Source organism: Leptodactylus fuscus, chromosome 3 (assembly GCF_031893055.1).
Source record: "Leptodactylus fuscus isolate aLepFus1 chromosome 3, aLepFus1.hap2, whole genome shotgun sequence".
In the NCBI taxonomy this organism is placed as follows: Eukaryota; Metazoa; Chordata; class Amphibia; order Anura; family Leptodactylidae; genus Leptodactylus; species Leptodactylus fuscus.
Genome location: NC_134267.1, coordinates 122,096,569 through 122,116,459, shown reverse-complemented (window position 1 = coordinate 122,116,459; position 19,891 = coordinate 122,096,569). Strand labels below are relative to the sequence as shown.

The following is a 19,891-nucleotide window of genomic DNA, read 5'->3' as shown; positions in this document are numbered from 1 at the left end:
ACATGCATTATTTGCTAAGATCAGGGGTATAAGAAAATAGAATGTAAAATTTTGAGGAAGAGCATAGATCAACATGGCTGGTTTATTTTGGAGCGCTCCAACCCTCCTCTTCCTGTGATTAGGGGCTTTAGTCAAATGGGTATGTGAGATATACACAGAGAATGATCCACCCCACAAAAATCTGATATTACCTAGTGTCAGGATAGCAGTATACAGGTCCTGTAATATGACTCTAGAGTGGGACCATCTATCTCTGAGGTGTGTTTCTGGTGGGACACTTATTGGAGCGCACCTCAGATAGCAAGAAGAAGGGAGGTCCTACTCTCCATTTTGATGCATGTCCCTTATGATTACAGGTACAGTGATTATTACTGCAGTCATGTTCTATTCTCATATTGTATTGCTAAGTATATGTTGATGCAGTCACTGTTGTTAGGAATGACTGAGGACTTGATGCTAATGTATAACTACTAGATAGTATGTAAGGACACTTATTGTAGTGCACCCCAGATAGCAAAAAGAAGGGAGGTCCTAATCTCCATGTTTGATGCATGTCCCTTATGATTACAGATAAAAGTGAATAAAGAATATAAATCCCCCAACCACACCAGTGCAACTCATTAGGTGTGCAACAGGTAGACAACTCAGATAGGAAAAGAATGGGAGTTAATAATGGAAATATAGTTTGTATAAATTTACATTTTGGCAAAACTGTTCCCAGAATGGGGTTGGATTGACGTTTAAAGATTACAGAATCCTGGGCTCCAGAGAGTTTCTTGCCTAGCTCGGAACAGACAAAATATTATTAACACTGAAAACCATATTGATTCTTAGGCTAAGATCCCACATTCCTATTGCAGCTTTTGCTGCAGTTTTTTGAGACAAAACCAGGACTGAGCAAAAGGGAGAATTATAAGGGTGAGTTCACACGGAGTAAAGTGCCGCGTGATGTGACACGTATACGCCACGTGAAATTTTGCGGGCCGTATACGCTCCCATTGAAATCAATGGGACCGTATACGGCCCACAAAATCTCATGCGGCGTATACGTGCCACATCACGCGGCACTTTACTCCATGTGAACTCACCCTAAATGCTTCCTAGATATTTCCCATTCCTTCTATTGCAGCTACTAGGTTTGGCTAAAAAAAAGAAAAAAAGCAGCAAAATCTGCAACAAAAAAAAGCTGAATCTCCACAACGTGGGGCTTCAGCCTTTGACTAAGGCCATACATAGTAGGCCACAGCAAAAAAAAAAAAAAAAAAGTGCTTTTTCACAATTTTTCCTGAAGCGCTTTTCACAGAAAGTGGACTTTATTTTCCATTTTATCTATTGGGAAACCACCGGAATGGTTTTGGAAATCGCAGCATTTCCACTGCGTGTAATTTTCTGCATTGTGTAGATGTGATTAATTTTTTTCCACACCCTTTACGCCATGTGGATCCCCGACCTTATGTGTAACTTGGAGATTGAGTTTTTACTGCTGGTCAAAGACAGTTTTATTGAAACTAAGTCAATAGGCCAGATTTGGAATTCTGCAAATTGTTTAGTTATCTAGTAAAGCTGTTTTGAGAGATAATTTATTTAACAAAAAACAACCTCTGGGTAAAACAATCCAATATTACATACATCAACTAAGCTTTATGAACAGGACTATAGTTATAAGCCTAGTCCTAAAACGTTGGAGAATTTGGTAAGGGACCTGTTTTTGAAGTTAAAAGGAATTATTGGGGAAATCAGGAAAGTGGCTGGCATCAGTTATAAAATAGCAAAATCCTAAACTATATATAAGGTTAAGGACAAAAAATTGGCAACTTAAAAAAAAATTGAAAAAAGTCACCGAGGTATTCCTTGAGTATTCTAAAAAATATCTATTATTCTAAGATAGATTGTACTACTGATGAACTTAGTGCTTATTTAAGCTCATTGAATCTACCACAATGGGGAAGCAAGAGAGGGAGTTTTTGGAGTCTTGCATTGCGGCGCCAATAAGCCACCTATACTGCGCAGGCATGGGAGTAGCATAAGAGACCTGCACAGTAGAGGATCATCGGCTAGAGAGTGGCACTGGGTCTATAGCAGTCAGAAAAGAAGGTTGGGTGTCCTGCAGGAGGAAGACTGTAAAGAAGAGGGGTAAGTATATAATGGGGTCGGGGTTGAACTATATGTGTATGGAAGGGCTAGTAGTTGTGAGTGGGATAGGTAGAGAGACAGTCAGGTGGTGTATGGGAGAAAGTGAGAGAGGAGGGAGGGAGAAATGAAGGGGGGAGTAAGGCGAGAGGTAGCTAGTGTGGAAGTTACATAGCAGGAAGCTGAACCAGGTAAACAAATGGAGATACCAGGAGCTCCCAGAGACACCAGGAAGTCACTCAATACACTGCTAAAGTTATATGGGTGCATTTATTAACCCATTAATAGCACTAACAGACCTTTTTTTAGAAAAAAAAAACAACAAAAAACATTTTTTGTTCGGAAAATCCCTTTAAACCCTTCCTGACATCCACCGTACTAGTACAGCAAAGGCTGGGCGCTTAAAGGTGGCCATCCAGCTGTTTTATATAGCAGACACCTGGCGCTAATGTCCGCAATCAGTGCGGGCAGTGATTTCGACCATTAACCCCTCTGGGACCTCAGTCAAAGCTGATCAAGGCACTATTTTACAGGCGGTGTGTGGGTGTCGTCATTTTGACTGGGATCGCTGGCACCTGGAGCAAGCTCCGGGGTCGATGTCCCATTTCCTAGACAACCGGGAGCCTTGTGAAGGCTTCCAGGCCTGTCTGTAATTTATTTCTATTGCAGGCGTTCACCATAGGGGATAAATAGTGCAATTTTTGGACAGTAGGGACTAATACACACATGGCGATACATAACATGTTTGCTTATTTTTTGTTTACATTATGTTTTTTTAAATGTAAATGTGGGGTTTTTAACTTTATATTATTTGTTTATTTTTTAATGTTCATTTTGTTTTTAACTTTTGCCCTATCCTACAAGGGAACTTGAACCTGGGATCTGATCCCCAGTGCAATGTAGTACAATCATACATAGGCTCCCTTAAATGTGCGCGGGCTGTTAGGAGGCTGTTTCTCAGCCTCCTGTCTGCCATAGCAACCACTTAAACTTCACAATCATAGTTATCTTGCCCTAGGACCCCGTGGATGCCATGATCACTATTGATTACGGCATCCAGGGGGTTAATCCATCAGAGTCAGAGGGCCAGAAGTAATGCTGTGGGCACAGTACCTGTGCAGGCTGCATTACAGTGCTTCAATATTACTGCGTTGAGCAGTAACTACATGTTCAGCGCAAAGTAATAGTACGGTACAGAGCGGGAAGGGGTTAATTAGTTGTGACACACAAAGTACAAGGAGTAAAAAATAAATATGAGGCATAAATAAGTGCATGAAAAGATCAATAGTCAAAAGATAGGAGGATTGGAAAACAGTAATAATACTGACTGCAGGCATGGGCCCCAATCAGTGGCGTGACTACGAATGGCGGGGCCCCATGGCGAACTTTTGACATGGCCCCCCCTCCCCGACCAACACCGATGCCGTAGACCTCGACCGACCCCTCCTCCGCATTCCTGCGCACTCTATTATGTCCCTTAGTGGCCCCTGCACACAGTATTATCCCCCTTAGTGGCCCCTACACACAGTATTATGTCCCTTAGTGGCCCCTGCACACAGTATTATGCCCCATACTGGCCCCTGCACACACTATTATGTCCCTTAGTGACCCCTGCACACAGTATTATGTCCCTCAGTGGCCGCTGCACACAGTATTATGTCCCTCAGTGGCCCCTGCACACAGTATTATGTCCCTTAGTGGCCCCTGTACACAATATTATGTCCCTCAGTGGCCCCTGCACACAGTATTATGTCCCACTGTGGACACCCATAAGCAATTATTATACTCTGGGGTCTTTTCAGACCCCAGAGTATAATAATCGGAGACCTGGGGGAATAAAAACATAAAAAAACCACTGTTGCTTATCTGTTCCCCGGCTCCGACGCTGTCGGCCTTTTTCAATGATGGGTCGCAGGCCAGGTTCATGTGACGTCAGACCACTAGGCCTGAGGCCTACCTGGATCGTGGAGAGGTAAGTAACAGTGTTTTTTATGTTTCTTATCTCTGCCGGGCCTCTGATCATTATACTTAGGGGTCTGAAAAGACCTCCGAGTATAATAATAGTCTTTGTGGGGCCCGCGGTGTCACTTACCGATCCTGGCCCAGCCAGGATCGGTAAGTAAATAGGGCCCATTACCGGCTGGAGCAACTTCAGCCGGTAACGCCCTATTAAAAAAATAATAAAACCCCGCAGCGATAGCGGGTGTCACTGGGCCCCCTAATGTCCCGGGCCCTGTGGCAGCTGCCTCTGCTGCTATGGCGGTAGTTACGCCCCTGGCCCCAATGTATGTTTCGCCACCAAACTTCATCTGGGAGTCCCTAAGACTGAATATTTATATGGCAACAACATCCCTCAAGGTTCTGGCTCAATTGGGAAAGGAGGAGCGGGATTGAGACACGCACAAACCAAATAATCCTCACGGTTAACCCTCCTGCATCAGATAGAGTTTGGCTACAAGCTGGCTACAATTGCACTTGAGAAAGGGCCCAGGACCCGAAACACGTTGTGCCTAGAATTCAATAAAGGTGTTGGAAATTCCATGAGGATTATTTGGTTTGTGCGCGCCTGAATACCGTTCTTCTTTTCCCAATTGGGCCAGAACCTTGAGGGATCTTGTTGCTGTTCATATATGCGCTACTTTGGGTAGCGTAAGGAGAGAAGCTGCTGTCACCACCCTTCAAAGTCTTTTTCGCATATATGGTGTTGTGATTCATCACAACGCCAGGAGGTAAGAGGCTAATCAGCTTTACTCAGCCTACAGTTTGGCTGTTATTACTACACTATACAGGCGATTTTATATTTTTGAATATTTATATGGTCTGTGACCAATAATCTACAAACTACAATCTGTGAGTAATCACTATATACTTTATATATTAATAAGTCACCAGCAGCAACATGAAGAAAGCATTAAAGCATGGCCGGTATTACAAAAGATGAGGAGTAAAGAAAGAGGGGATGCCACATCCCCAGGACTAACATCTGCTCCAGATTTGCTGCTAATGTTACTGTGCACACAGGGCTGAAATCTTGCTCAGGTCACATGATAGGCTTTAGATATGGCAATAGCGGGAAATTCTAAAAGGCAAGTGTAATAACAACTTATACAATAAGATTTTCTAGTACCCTATTAAAATTTTGGATTTTGGCCCTAAAATCCCTTTAAACAGACTGTGCTCAAAGCACTTTTCACTTTGCAGGTTTACTTTTAGTCCCAAAACAAAATGAAGGCACATTCACATACAGCAAGCAGTATTCACACGTTGGCCACAGACAAAGGCAGGAGTAACGTGCTCTTCTCTTTCTCCTCTACCCTTTCCACTGTGGTGATCTGCGGCAAGTCCTGGGATCTAGTCCTCTCTTTCCAACCACTACGGAGAAATGCAAGTCATCTTTCGGTTATGAACACCAATGTGTTTTCACTGGTACAGCAGTTACAAGGCCTGTTGAAAGCCAAGGTGGCAAGTGAAATGAAGCTTCCTGTTGTAGCCCTAGTCACCACTGACTAACTGCGAATGCTGAAGGTGCTTTCCCACAAACATATCACTAATATCAGAGAGTATATAATTCCTCCTGGTGCTCCAGGTAGTCATACTGGAGTCACTTTTCCTTACTCCAGTATCATAGTTACATAGCAGATGAGGTTGGATGAAGACATCATTCCATCAAGTCTAACCTATAACCCTACAGTCCCCTACAGTGTTGATCCAGAGGAAGGCAAAAAAAACCATGAGGCTTATGCCAATTGCCCCATTTCAGGGAAAAAATTCCTTCCTGACTCCAATCTGGTTGTCAGTATAAAAACCCAGGATTAACATGTCTGGATCCATCTTTAAGACGTTGATGCTGTGGTATTGTTACAGTGATGATGCTATAAAGTGGGAAACAAGATGAGTCTGAAGCACAAAGGGTGGTCACACAGGTGGAAACTCCTCCCCATGGTTTGCTTACCTTGATTGGAGCTCTTTGCAACTCTAAAGATGGTGGCGCCCAGCAGTTTCCTGCTTCCCATCTCAGATTTACAATCCTCTATTTCTATACAGCTTCCATTTGGTACTCTTAGGGTGAAGTTTCATTCAAGCTGCTGTAACTTTGGTTCCAGCTGTGGCGCACTAACCTTTTTTGTTGTCAATGAATTCTGGCTGTTATAGCTTGGGACAGTTTACTTAGCAGGGTTTCTTCCAGTCACAAAGCAGCATGGAGACTCAATCACATACAGTAAGCACTGTCCACATGTTGAGCACTTTACAAACACAGACCATAGTAATGTCTGCTCTCCACTCCCTTCTGTAGTGCCACGAAGACAAGCTAGCGAGAGCCCTCAACAGTGCAAAACAAAATAAAACTGTTTACCACTTAGCTTTGGCCTTTCTGGTGCGCACTGCAGAAGATAGATTTTTAAGTATGCATAATAAGGTGTTAATAAATAGTAGATTTGTTAAAGGATTGATATCCTAGAAGTTGAAAGTTACAGGTGACACCCTGATCACCCCATGTATGTGTGCCAGGGACATAGCTAGCAAAGAGTAGGCCCCATGACTGCCCCCCCCACACACACACACACACAACACCACCACATGGTATAGTGCCTCCTTTCCTGACTCCCACATGGTATAACACTTCTTTTCCTGGTCCCGCATGGTATAACGCCCCTTTACCAGCACCCACATGGTATAATGCCCCATTTATTGGCTTTACATGGTATATCACTCCCTTTACTGGCCCCCACATTATTTAACATCCTCTTTTCTAGCCCCACATAGTATTAAGCCCCCCTTATTCTTCTTATTGGCCCCATACAGTTTTCTGCCTCCTTTACTGGCCTCTACACAGTAAATGTCCCCTTTTCTTCCCTACCCACTGTATACTGCCCCTTTATTGGTCCCCATGCAGTAAGCTCCCCATTTATAGTCCCCTATATAGTAAGCGCTAGTGACTTTAGGCTGCCACCGACCCTAGGTCCCTCTGAAGTTTACCTAATTCCATGACAACCCCTTTAAGTTTAACATCCCATAGTGCACGTTATAATGTTCTTTTGTGGACCCTCCACACAGTATAATGTCTGAAATGAGCGCTTCACATAGCATAATGTCCCACAGTAGCCCCTCCATTCAGGATAATGTGCTATAGCGGCCCCTTCACTCAATATAATGTCCCATATTGGCCCCTTATAGTAGCTCCTTCACCCATTTTAATTTCTCATACAGTATAATCTCCCATAGTGGCCTCTATACAGTATAATGTCCCATAGTGGCCCCAACGAATTTTAGGGGTGCGCCACCCACTATTATTATACTCTTTGGTCTGAAGAGATATAGTTAGCAATGTTTCAGACGAGGTGCTTATACATAAATAACAACAGTTTTACTCACCTCTCCTGGGTTCCAATGCAGGTTCTTCAGGACTCCTGAATGAATCATGTGGGTTCCACCAGCATTAGTATACATTATCACACCATTGTGACCCATGTGACCACTAAGGCCCATTCAGAGGCTTCAGTGGACTTTATTCAGGAGGCCCAAAGATCCGAACTGGAGCCCAAGAGAGGTCAGTAAAACTGCTTGTTATTTTTACTCACTTCCCATGGGCCTCCGCTTAATATACTTTGGGGTTTGAAAAGGCCCCATAGTATATGAATCAATTGAGTATCAGACCTAATAGGCCTGAATGAAAACCAGTGGGTAAACCTCATGAGACTAAACTTGGGAGGGTTGCCCAACAAATACTATCAGTGCTCTGCTTACTGATCCCTTATCATGCCCATGGTCTTCTCTGCCTCTCTCTTCAGCTTTGAGGTCTTGTGCTCCACGCTGAATAGATTCAGTGCTGTCCTGATGCTGTTCAGGATCAGCAATGTGATGCAGGGGCATGGGGTCCCCCTTGAGGGCAGTGGGCAGCCATGGTTAAGATCAAGGATTGGTAAATAAATAGCATCTGTTAACTGCTAGTGTAATTCAGCAGGAAGAGCCTACTTAAAAAAAAAAAAAAAAAAAAAGCAGCTGGGGGCCGAGTGGGCCCTCAAAGTTGCGAGCCCCTTGCAACTGCTATGATGGTAGTTCCACCAACGATGTGTGTTATACATAACAGTTGTTCAGCACCTTATTCCCACCACTGGAAATCTTCAGCAATACAGAATTATAATAATTCCTGATTTTTTTTTCCATTTTATTAGGGGTGGATGATGAGATTGAAATTTTTAACGGATTCAAAACATTTAGCAGATTGGATGATGAGCATTAGCAGCCAATACACTTTACATTTGTTCCTCTTCATGCACTATGTGAAAATGTGTAGTCCTTTCATGTTAATGCCGGTGTTAAGTGTCACTGTAACATGCAGCTTCATGGCATTGACTGACTGTGTGTATCAGGTTTGTCTAATAATCTACAGCTTGGATGTGCTTGAGCAAATCTACATGACTGTGTGCAGGGACCATTGCAGAGATGTCTCTGCTCCTTGTTAAAGGACTAATATGCTTTTGTGAAATTACTACAAATAGAAATGTGTTCTTCTTTTACAGCTACACTCAGTCTAATGAAATAGTTGTACTCAATCTGAGGTCAAAGATGCCTGCTGCTGGAAATACGATTTTTGATGGAACCACTTTTGGTAGAATATTGACTGAATGTGAACGATGCAGCAACGAAATGCAGCTTGTCTCCTGTCTTTCCCAGATGCCTCAGGAGTCTGTAAAGAACTTTCCTCACACTAAACGGGTGGGAAACTACTTGGTTGGAAGAATGATCAATAAAGGTTCATTTGCAAAAGTGATGGAAGGCTTACATGTTCCCACAGGGCAAAAGGTACAGTTTGTCTATGTATTATTACTAATGATGATGAAATTATTGTCAGTATTGTGTACTGTAGTGTCGGGATCAAGCATATGGCTTTATACTGATCAGATGTCCCAACTAGCTGTTTACCACTATGATTTACTTAGAAGTAGGAGCATTCCTAGAAGTTATCATCTATTTACAGGTTAAGTAATAAATGTCTATTTCATGTTAGTCTGAACAATGAGAACCCTGCAATAATGAGAATAAGAGTCCTCTGTCCCCTGCTTGAATACAACGCCAATTGTTACTTCAATCAAAGTCTATGGGACTGACAGAGTTTAGGTACAGAGATTGACAACCTCCATCAGTCCCATAGACTACATTCAAACGGAGACATTGGACACACATTCTTGTGATCAATGGGGGTACCAGCTCTTAGGCCCATGGTAACCAGATACTTATCACCTATCCTGTGGCTTTAATGAGGGTCTACAATAAACATAAACATGTATGAAATAATAATCATTGCTGGCATAGTATACTTTAGTAATGACATCCGATATAATTGGATTGATGGTACAAAGGGATATGCATTGTTTATTTGTAGCATAGGAGCCTTTTTCTGTTTAGTTTCTTGTATATTTTAGGTGAATTACATGGCTGATATTTTCCTGTACACAATATAAAGAGTAACTTTAAAAACATCTAGCAGCTTTATCTCAAATAACATAATAAGGCAATGCACAGTGGTCCTACAGTAAGTGTGCATACAGTTCAGTACTTGGCTATTGCATTATAATGTTGACACCACCCTATGTGCAGCCTCTTTGTAAATACAACTTTATTCATTATTGTCATTTAACTTTAATGAATATATGAAAGAAGATTTAAGCACATAACAAACAAAAACAGTGACAGGAAAGAGGAATGTGAATCTGATGTCAACCGTATTACCCGGTAAACATGCATTAAATAAAAAGTTGCTTAGGAAGTCTGCTAACAGTGCCACAGAGACAGGTCATGCCCTTAAGACAGAGGATGGAAGTCTCAGAGAGGTGTGAAGGTGCACTACTGGAAGGGTCATCGGCTCATGTAACCGTGGCATCAATATTTAAGTATGGTCAAATGGGTAGTTATGTTGCTTGAGTGGGTAGACCCAGTATCTGGTATACTGTTGCCTGTTTATCATAGCGTAGATTGATAGGTTTCTGAAATGTATTAATAACAGATTCATTCGTTTCTTAATTGTTGCCAATGTTTATGGAACACATTTATTTATAATGATGGCTCTGTGTGCCAAGCTAAAATCTCCAACTGCGACCTAATACATTTATTTACTTTAGTAATTGTCATACATTAGTATGTGTGATTTGTTTTTAAAATGAATATGAAATCCGGCCACAGTTTTAGTTCTATATATATTATAGTATATTCAAATACACATTGTATGGGCTAAAACTTACCAATACATTTTGCAGATTAAAAACCCTCACAGCCTGGATCCTCTTTTCCTGTGTACCAGCCAGCTATACGCCAATTATCTATCTATCTATCTATCTATCTATCTATCTATCTATCTATTAATCTATTATCTATCTATCTATCATATATCTATCTTATCTATCTATCTATTATCTATCTATCTATCTATCTATCATATATCTATCTTATTTATCTATCTATTAATCTATTATCTATCTATCTATCTATCATATATCTATCTTATCTATCTATCTATCTATCTATCTATCATCTATCTATCATCTATCTATCAATCAATCTATTATCTATCTATCTATCTATCTATCTTATTGTAACTATTGTTTTTGTTCTTTGTATGAATAATTGTTTTCCTAAAATACTGATTCCAGCAATTATTTGGCTTTGCATTATATTTTCACACTATTTTATGTAATTATAAATGTCTTTTATATTCCTATTTGCACAAAATACAAAAATCTAAAACCTTACAGGTTGAGTCTCTTAGCAACTTACTTTGTATTGGAAGGTTTCGCATCTGAGATCACGGGTTTGTGGTTAACTGCATATTAAGTAGGCAATGAATATGGGTCAATGATTTTTATGCTGAGATACACCATCAGTGATCAATAAAGCATGTTAGAGAATTTGTTCTTAGTGTGCAACAAGAAGTAAGCAATAAATGCAAGGACAGATGAGAACTTGTTTGCTACTGTGCTAGTGTACCTACAGTATCTTGTTTGCATGCATATGGATGTACTCTATGTTTGGAGTTTGTAATAAATAAGTCACAGAAACTTATGAAGGCTTTTATACATGTTCTCAAGGCTAGCCCATTTTTTGCAATAGTCCACTCTTGGAACAACTTACTCTTTAAAACAACATGTGGCAAAAAAAAAAAGTAGGATGCTGATTTATTGCATCTCTAGAATATGCAAAAATGTTAACCTTGCCGTGTACTATTCCCCTGTTATTCCTCTTAGATATTTCTGAATAAATTGATAACTGGGAGCTACTGTTCCCATTGTTAGAGGGATGTCTCCTTGCACAGTCTGATACTGGCACATTGGACAGTGCAATACTCTGTAGTGGAATGGGTGAGAAAGCTGTCCAGCCGTGAGCGGCGGTGAGCGTTTTATGCTCTCCACCGCGAAACCAGGTTTTTTAATCCGACACAGAGTCTGACATACAGTACTCTGTGTCCGGATTTTAAAAAACGGTTTCGCGGCGGAAAGCATAAAACGCTCACCGCCGCTCACGGTCGGACCCGGTCTGTGGTTTCCGTCTTCTTGCATGCAGAAGACAGAAACCACAGAACGGAGACCAGAACGCAGGTGTGAACCTAGCGTAACCCTCCTGCTTCCTGCTGAGAGTGATGCGCAAACAGTGGCCATCTTAGCTCCATTAGTGAAGTTGGTGTTAGGGTTAGGTAGTGAAGCCAAAGCTCCCACCTGCAATAAATTTATTGCTGACTTGCACTCAAACAGCTGCGAACACTAGAACTGTGTCCCACAGTTGTCCTGTCATTGGCAGACGGTTGGACCAAGGTCCATTCCAGTGACTATAGGGGGATAGGAGAGTCATTTCAGGTGTGTTTGCTCCTTACACTCTGGCCATTATCTTAAAGCAGCTACCAGAATCTCACCCTGCTGCCAGTGTACCCATCACAGTTACGGCTTAGCAATACTGGGGGGAGAGAACACACCATCAGAGACAGTTAACTCTGCCAAGACCTGACTGGTCTTGAAATGTAGGAAATACCAACCTTCAATTGAAGATTTAGCAAATGAAATTCAGCAACAAAAAAGTCACTAAGCAGTAAAGTATTAATTGTATTTTTTTTTTATTAATAAATACAGTACATATATTAACATTTTTGTTATTAGAGCTACAAATATCATAAAATTACGGATTTTTGTAGAAGTGACACACCACCAATGAATTTTGACACACAAGCTCAAAAGATTGACCTAAAAGATTCAATAATTGTGTCATTGTACAACATAAAGGCAGTAGCAAGACCAGGCAAGGCCACAGCTATAGGGGGTGCAGCGGTAGCTGTTGCTACTGCTCCTGGACCCTAAGAGGGCCCCAGATGCCTCCGTATCTCTACGCCATAAAATATAGCACTGTTCTAAATAGCATAAGGTAGGTACAGAGTCTGCACTGGGACCAAGGAGCTTCAAGTAATCCCACTGAGGCAAGGAAACCTGAAATACTGGTGATGATTTACAGCAAAACAACATTCCCACTTCTCTTTTCCAGTTCATATATGACATTTATATATGCATCTTTACCTGAATGATAGATTACAATTGGGAAATTAGTTCAGAAATTATTTGAATACTTTACACTTCCATGGAATGAATGTTTTGTTTTTTTTAATTAAGACAAATGTGTATTTCCAGAACCGACAGATCTCATTTTCATGTTTCTGGATCTTCTGGAAATATGAGAAATTAAAAATAAAAACTCATCATTGATTCCCAAGATTTGCAAGTCTAAAAATATTAATGAGCTCCATCAAGATTTCAGGCCATTGCTGCATTATCTATTCTTTCAAGGCTAGCTAAAATGAGCAATTACTAATACTTTCCCGCATTCGATGACTTATTTATTCTGTATTAAAGGTTGCCATGAAAGTCATTGATAAAAAGAAAGCTAAGCAGGATTCATACGTTTTAAAGAACATGAAGAGAGAGCCACGTATTCATCAAATGATAAAACATCCAAATATTGTACAACTTTATGAAACTCTGGAGACCGAGAACTCATACTATATGGTCATGGAACTGTGTCCAGGTGGAGATCTCATGGACAAAATTTGTGACAGAAAGAAACTGGAAGAATATGATGTAAGGAAATATACAAGACAGATCATATCTGCCGTTGAACACCTACACCGACATGGAATAGTTCATAGGTATAATTTTTTGTAATGCTTACAGTGTTTCCCTAACGTTCAAACAAGAATTCCAACAAAAGTTATAAGGGTATAAGGGGTAATGCCTCTCATTGGGGGGGCTGGTATTGCGACTTTATTAGACCATACATGGCCTCCATGCTCTTAGTATTCTTTGAAAACCAGTTAATAATTTATGATGGGCTACCTTCCAATAAGTGGCGCTAGGAGCAAATTCCTCTTTTTCACCAATGAGGTCTTATTTGTATTTTTTACCCAGAATTCTTAGGAAGGTATGCATGGTCTAATAAGTTCCTTTACCAGTCTTCCTCTAAGTCCCCTGAGACATTACCTATTTAGACCCACATCTAGAACTCTCACACACCAAGTACTTTACCCTACATTCATGAATTGCAGAAACCTCAAAACAGCTGTCTGCAGATGAGAACCTCTTCCTTCTAGATGAGATAAGTAATAGGTAGTCTGATGTCAAATTAGAAAATGTGGCTATTGTTGAAGCATATATATATATAGGAAGATAGATGGGCTATTGAAAAAGAGGTAGTATAAGTGATCACTATGCATGACAGAAGGCTTACAAGTAGATATTTAAAAAAGCTAATGTTTTAAACCCACTTACCTCTAAGGCTAGGATCCCATTCAGAGCCTATATGGCAGATTTGATCACAAATGCCACCAAAAGTTACCGAGTCTACATAGCAAAACCATAGAAACTCTGTGGAAGGACCTTATTGTTATTATTAAGTTGGGTCAGTTGAATGCGTTGGTGTCCATCATTTGACATATCTGTGATTTTGGGTTTTCTGTTACTTTGACAGAACAGAATAACAGAACTGCAAATTAAGATGCAAAATTAGCCAAAGAAAGGGTCATGGTGCTTTTGTCAGAGCTATAAGAAAACTAATATGACATGCCTTAAGGCATGACTTATTACTGAGATATTCCTTCTATAATCATTAAAGTCGTAGAGTGCGGCCTGTGCATAACCATAAAGGGCAGTGTGAATGATACCTTACAATGTGATTACATGAATTTTAGACAAATCAATATCATGTAAAGGGTGACATAATCGGATTGAAATCTAACTCATACTGTACAATACATCAGAAAATATATCACAATTTTGCTCTGAAAATTACTATAATCCCTTACCATGTCATAAAATGTGGATATTGGTCTGACTGCCCAAACATTTGTGTGTAATAAATATATTGATCAGCTGTCAGAATCTAATGGGTAATATGTATGCCAGGTTACTATAATGTGTGTTATTCTATTGTGGTGTAGTAGAATTCATGATGTGTTATTTAAGATTTCTTTTCTCATACATAGGGATCTTAAAATTGAAAATTTCCTTCTGGATGAAAATAGCAACATTAAAATTGTAGGTAGGTAAAGAATCACTGAATTGTTGTTTGTAATGTTTTTTAGGACATCTCCTAGATTGCTTACATTAATAATTATATACACTGGTATCATACCTTATATTTACAGCATTGATCTACATTAATTAAATATATCAGACTCATACAATTTTTTTTCTAAGTAGCATGTGATTTCAAAGTAGTTGTCGTATATCATTACTAATCTGCTCGTGTATCTGCATTTTCTTTTGTATGTCACATACTCTACCTGTTCAGCTATTACATTAAAACCACTTACAGACAAAGTGAATAACATTGGGTATCTCATTACACTGGCAACTGTCATGGGGTGGAATACATTAGGAAGTGAACAGTCTATGTTTGCTGTGTTGGAAACAGGAAAAATGGACGAGCATAAGGATCAGGACCAAAAGGTCTACAGTTAACATCAAGGTGCCAGTGTTGTACAGTCCATTTCTTGATGAGAGATAAACATACACAATATTAGGCCATTGGCTGTAATGTTATGGCTGATATCGTAGAACTAAGGTACTCAACTACTTTTAGTAAAGTTCTGTTAACCAGGTTCTTCCTTCGAGTAAAGGTCCGAGCTGAACACATCCAATATTTACGGTATTTTTTGGACAAAAAGATTGATAGGTTTCTGAGATGTATTAATATAACAAATTCATTCATTTCTTAATTGTTGCCAATGTTCAAAGAACACTTTAATTTATAATGATGTTCCATGAACCAAGCTAAAATCTTCAACTGCGATCTACTATATTTATTTACTTTAGTAATTGTCATACACTTGTATGGGTGATTTTTTTTTTTTATGCAAATTAAATACAGTCACAGTTTTAGTGCTATATATATTATAGTATATTCTGTATGGGATAAAAATTACCAATACATTTTGCAGATTAAAAGCCCTCACAGCCTGGATCCTCTTTCCCTATGTATCAGCCAGCCAAACACTGGAACTATTGTGTTTGTTCTTTGTCTGAATAATTGTTTTCCGAAAATACTGATTCCAGCAATAGTTTGGCTAAAATCCACATCAGACGCATGAATTATATTTTCACACTAATTTACATAATTATAAATGTCTTTTATATTCCTATTTGCACATCAACACAAAAATCTACTCAAACCTTACAGGTTGAGTCTCTTGGCAACTTACTTTGTGTTGGAACGTTTCGCATCTGAGATCACAGGTTTGTGGTTAACTGCATATTAAGTAGGCAATGAATACGGGTCAATGATTTTTATACTGAGTTAACATCTAGGTGCCAGTTAACACAAGACACCTTCAGAGGTTTTGTGGAGTCCATTCCTTGATAGCAGGAAAACATGAGGGAATTAGGTCATTGATTGTAATGTTGTGGCTGATAGAACATAGATACTCATCTACTTTTAGGAAAAGAGGCATCTGACTATAAGATGTACCCCACATTTAGGCAAGGAATTAGAAAAAATATTTCCTAATTTAGCATTATACTGTGGGTGGGGGCCCTAAAGAGCATTGTAATGTGGGTAATAGTATTAAGGAGCATAATACTGTGGATGGGGCAACTAAAGTATTATACTGTGAGTGGGGACGTTAAGGAGCATTATATGGTGGGTAGGGGCATTAGGAGCATTACACTGTGGGTGGATGCACTAAGAAACATTATACGGTGGATGAGGGCACTGATAGGACATAAGTGCCCCCATACAATATAATACCCTGTTGGTGTAAAATGTAGTGAGACTGATGCCTGCATTCTCCACCAAACTGGGGTGGAAACTTTTATACAAAATCCTCTCTCAGGTGGATAAAACAGATGGAAGTGTATTTAGAAGTGAGGCTACAGCAAAAATAGTATTATAGATAGAGATTAAAAAAAAATATCATAAATGGAACAAAGAAACATAGCTATGAAGACTTCTGATGGGCAGAAAAGTCTGGCATTGGTCCCAAAACAGCTATTCTTAAGCCAAATTTCTGGCAACCAGACATCAAAACATCCACTTACAATCAACATCATTCTCATAAGAGAAATAGAAAATTTTTTCATTTGACTTCTGGTTAATTTAAGATTAACGCTAAAAAACATTACATGGCCTAAATTTAGTGCTGTCTCTCCTCAAGGCAACTATCAGCTATTTTGACCCATCTACCTAAAACAAATTTTTCTGGACTTGCTAGGATCCAATTAACTAGATCATAGGTGAACCTCACAAGGCCACATGTGAAAATGTCAGCAATAAAGGCATAAGCAGTATAAATATATACCATGGGATTACAATTTAAAAGCAATTAGTTATTAGTAAAGACCAGAATGATTATTTTTCTTCATCAAATAATAGAGCTGTGAGGCAGGAGTTTGTATGCAGACCGTGGTCTGCCAGTTGAGTACCTCCAGTGTAGTGCACAGTATGGTATATACAACACAATAAGCTATGAGTCCAGGCTATGACTAAGGGACGTGTATGTTTCCTGAAACGCATAAGCGCCATCATGATCGTGTGTCCTGAATGGGTGATGTAATATCCCTTTTTACCTTTTTTGATATGAAGTAAAGGTTACATTTTAATTGTGGCATGCTGGAAAAATTTTTCTATATTTTTCATGTTTGTTGGCTCCTCCACAGTCTGGAGCAGTTCCTCAAGTAGCCACACGCCGTCTCTGTCATAATTTGTCATACCAGGTGTAGTGGTTTCCTTTGTTTTTCTATACAATACTTTACTTTCCGAACCAACTATCCACTGTACTTATTTAGGCACTCGCTGAATATTCAAAAATGATTGTCACTGGTGTAAGTGAAAGTTTATCACACATGTACATAAGACTCAGATGATATTCCAAAATTATTAATCTTCTTTATTCTTTCATATTTAATTACATGGATTACAGGATTATGTGATTAGATTTTAATTTTGCTTTGTTAATACAGATTTCGGGTTAAGCAACACAATCCAGTATAACGGTCTTTCCCATGAGCTGCTAAGTACACAATGTGGAAGTCCTGCTTATGCTGCCCCAGAACTATTAGCCAATAAAAAGTATGGTCCGAAGGTTGATGTCTGGTCAATGTGAGTAGACATGCCAAGTCATATCTCGTTGTCATTATGTAACTACAGAAACTCTATGTATATATTTCAATGACAAATAACAATGAAGTAGAAATTGTTCATGATATTAATAAGATTAAAATCAATGTCCATCTCTTGTGGTGTTTGGGTAGAACATTCTCTGATAATTGTCTAATATATTTTTATAGTGGTTGGAGCTCTGCTTTTGAGATACAGACCTCTAAAACCTTAGTATGACATTAATGATAAATGACAGAATTCTGGTTGTTAAATTCAGTCAGCCCTAATAACAATAATACTAATAATAATACATTTTATTTATATAGCACCAACATATTCTGTAGCACTTTACAATTTGTAGGGTTCAAGTATAGAGAAAAAGATACATTATAGAGCAGTAAGTCAATATTTACACAATGGGACTGAGGACCATGCTCATAAGAACTTACAATCTATGAGGTATTGGGGATGACAAAAAAGGTAGCAAGAGGCTGCATTGCTTACATAGTTGTTCAGCCATTTTGGTGATAAAGGTTATTTTCATCATACATATAAATTACACTACATGAGTTGTCACCAGTCAGTGTCCTTTAATGTGCAGATGGTGCCTGGACATATAAAATTGCAGTCAAATATGGCATTACATCCTGTGGGATAATACGGGAGCGTAAACAATGGTGGGTTACTTTTAGGAAATCTAAATGTCGAAGGATTTAGATTTGTAATTGTGATAGGCCTGTGTGAAAAGATGTGTCTTCAAGATTCATTTGAAGCTGTAGATATTGGGAGTTAATCTGATTGTCTGGGTTAGCGCATTCCAGAGAAGTGGTGCAACTCATAAGAAGTTTTGGGTACACTACACACATACAATAAGGACGTCTTAGTGTATGTTCACAGGGCATAAAATGCAGATCAGGAAATTCATGCATTTCTTCTACCGAACAGGTGGCAGACACCCAAAGCTTTCTCATTAATTCTGTAATGTAAATATTCTTACCTGCATAATTGCCATTTATTTCATGGCTACTGTATATTATTGTATTGTTTGTTTTGTTTTAGAGGAGTTTGTGTCTTTGCTATGTTAACTGGGACCCTTCCCTTTGCCGTGGAACCATTTAATATTAAACAACTTCTTCAAAAAATGAAAAATGGAGATATTACCCCAATTCCACCTGACATTTCTAAAGGTATTGTAACTTGGTATACAAATATAAGGGAAAGGATTAGCTAAGCTACTCTGCAACAACTATCTTACTTTCATGTGTTTCTGCCATGGAAGATGCAAATTTTTACTAGCGTTTTATAGATTTTCTCTTACCATCTTAGTAGATTCTTTTGTCTTGATAAGTTGACAATGAATAGGACTATGAATGCTGGAACTTTCTGGCACTTTCTGGTTTGGCACTTGTCAGAAACCCTTCCATGATTTCTTTATTATGGCTGGGTTACCTTCTCATTCCTTCTCGATCCCGGCCAGCTTTTGTGAAATAAAATTGGAAACTTGTTAGGTTTCTCAGTGTGTATTCTTCTCACTTTAACACTACATGCTGCTGTTTCTTTAAGGTTGTCATGCCAATATGTGAAGCTTTCACTGACTCTGCCACTAATCAGAGTTCTGAGATGCTGTACCAATCAGCAGCTGAGGAGGGATATTTAAAGCATTTTAAGAACTCCCTGTTTGGCTGCTCTTAGTAAATTGTGAATAGTTAGGCTCCCGCGCTCTGATCAAATCTGTTGGTTTGCTGTATTCTTGACCTTGGCTTGTTTACTGGATATCAGCTTGCTTACTGATTTTGGCTTTGACTGTTAACTCTCGGATTGTCCTTGGTGTGCACAGGTCTATTTCTTTGATTATGTTTTGGTTTGATCCTCTCTTGTGAGTTTTTCTGTGGATCCTGATTCAATTTCACTTTTAAATACATCTATTTCTTACATTAAGCTTCTGGGGAAATAACCTGAGTCCAAATCCAGCATAAACTTAACTGGCTTCATTGCAGCCTCTGGCAAAGATGTTTGTGTAGCCTTAGTCTCTATCTCCCAGCACAGTGTGAGATTTGTTATCAGCCAGTTCCTACAGTTTTGCCTTATAGATTTTATTGCATTATGACTAGTTAATTTTAAACAATCTAATCAGGGA

General features: G+C 39.3%; 1 protein-coding gene across 1 annotated transcript in view; it reads left to right on the top strand.

Annotated features, from left to right (window-relative positions):
• Positions 1-8,030: 8,030 nt before the first annotated feature.
• LOC142196896 (hormonally up-regulated neu tumor-associated kinase homolog A-like) overlaps positions 8,031-19,891 on the top strand; it is a 28,248-nt gene continuing 16,387 nt past the window's right edge. Inside the window, exons 1-6 of the mRNA XM_075266879.1 lie at positions 8,031-8,050; positions 8,652-8,934; positions 13,017-13,309; positions 14,642-14,697; positions 17,616-17,754; positions 18,814-18,941. Of these exons, the coding sequence (XP_075122980.1) occupies positions 8,031-8,050; positions 8,652-8,934; positions 13,017-13,309; positions 14,642-14,697; positions 17,616-17,754; positions 18,814-18,941 (919 nt within the window). The remainder of the gene's footprint in view (positions 8,051-8,651; positions 8,935-13,016; positions 13,310-14,641; positions 14,698-17,615; positions 17,755-18,813; positions 18,942-19,891) is intronic.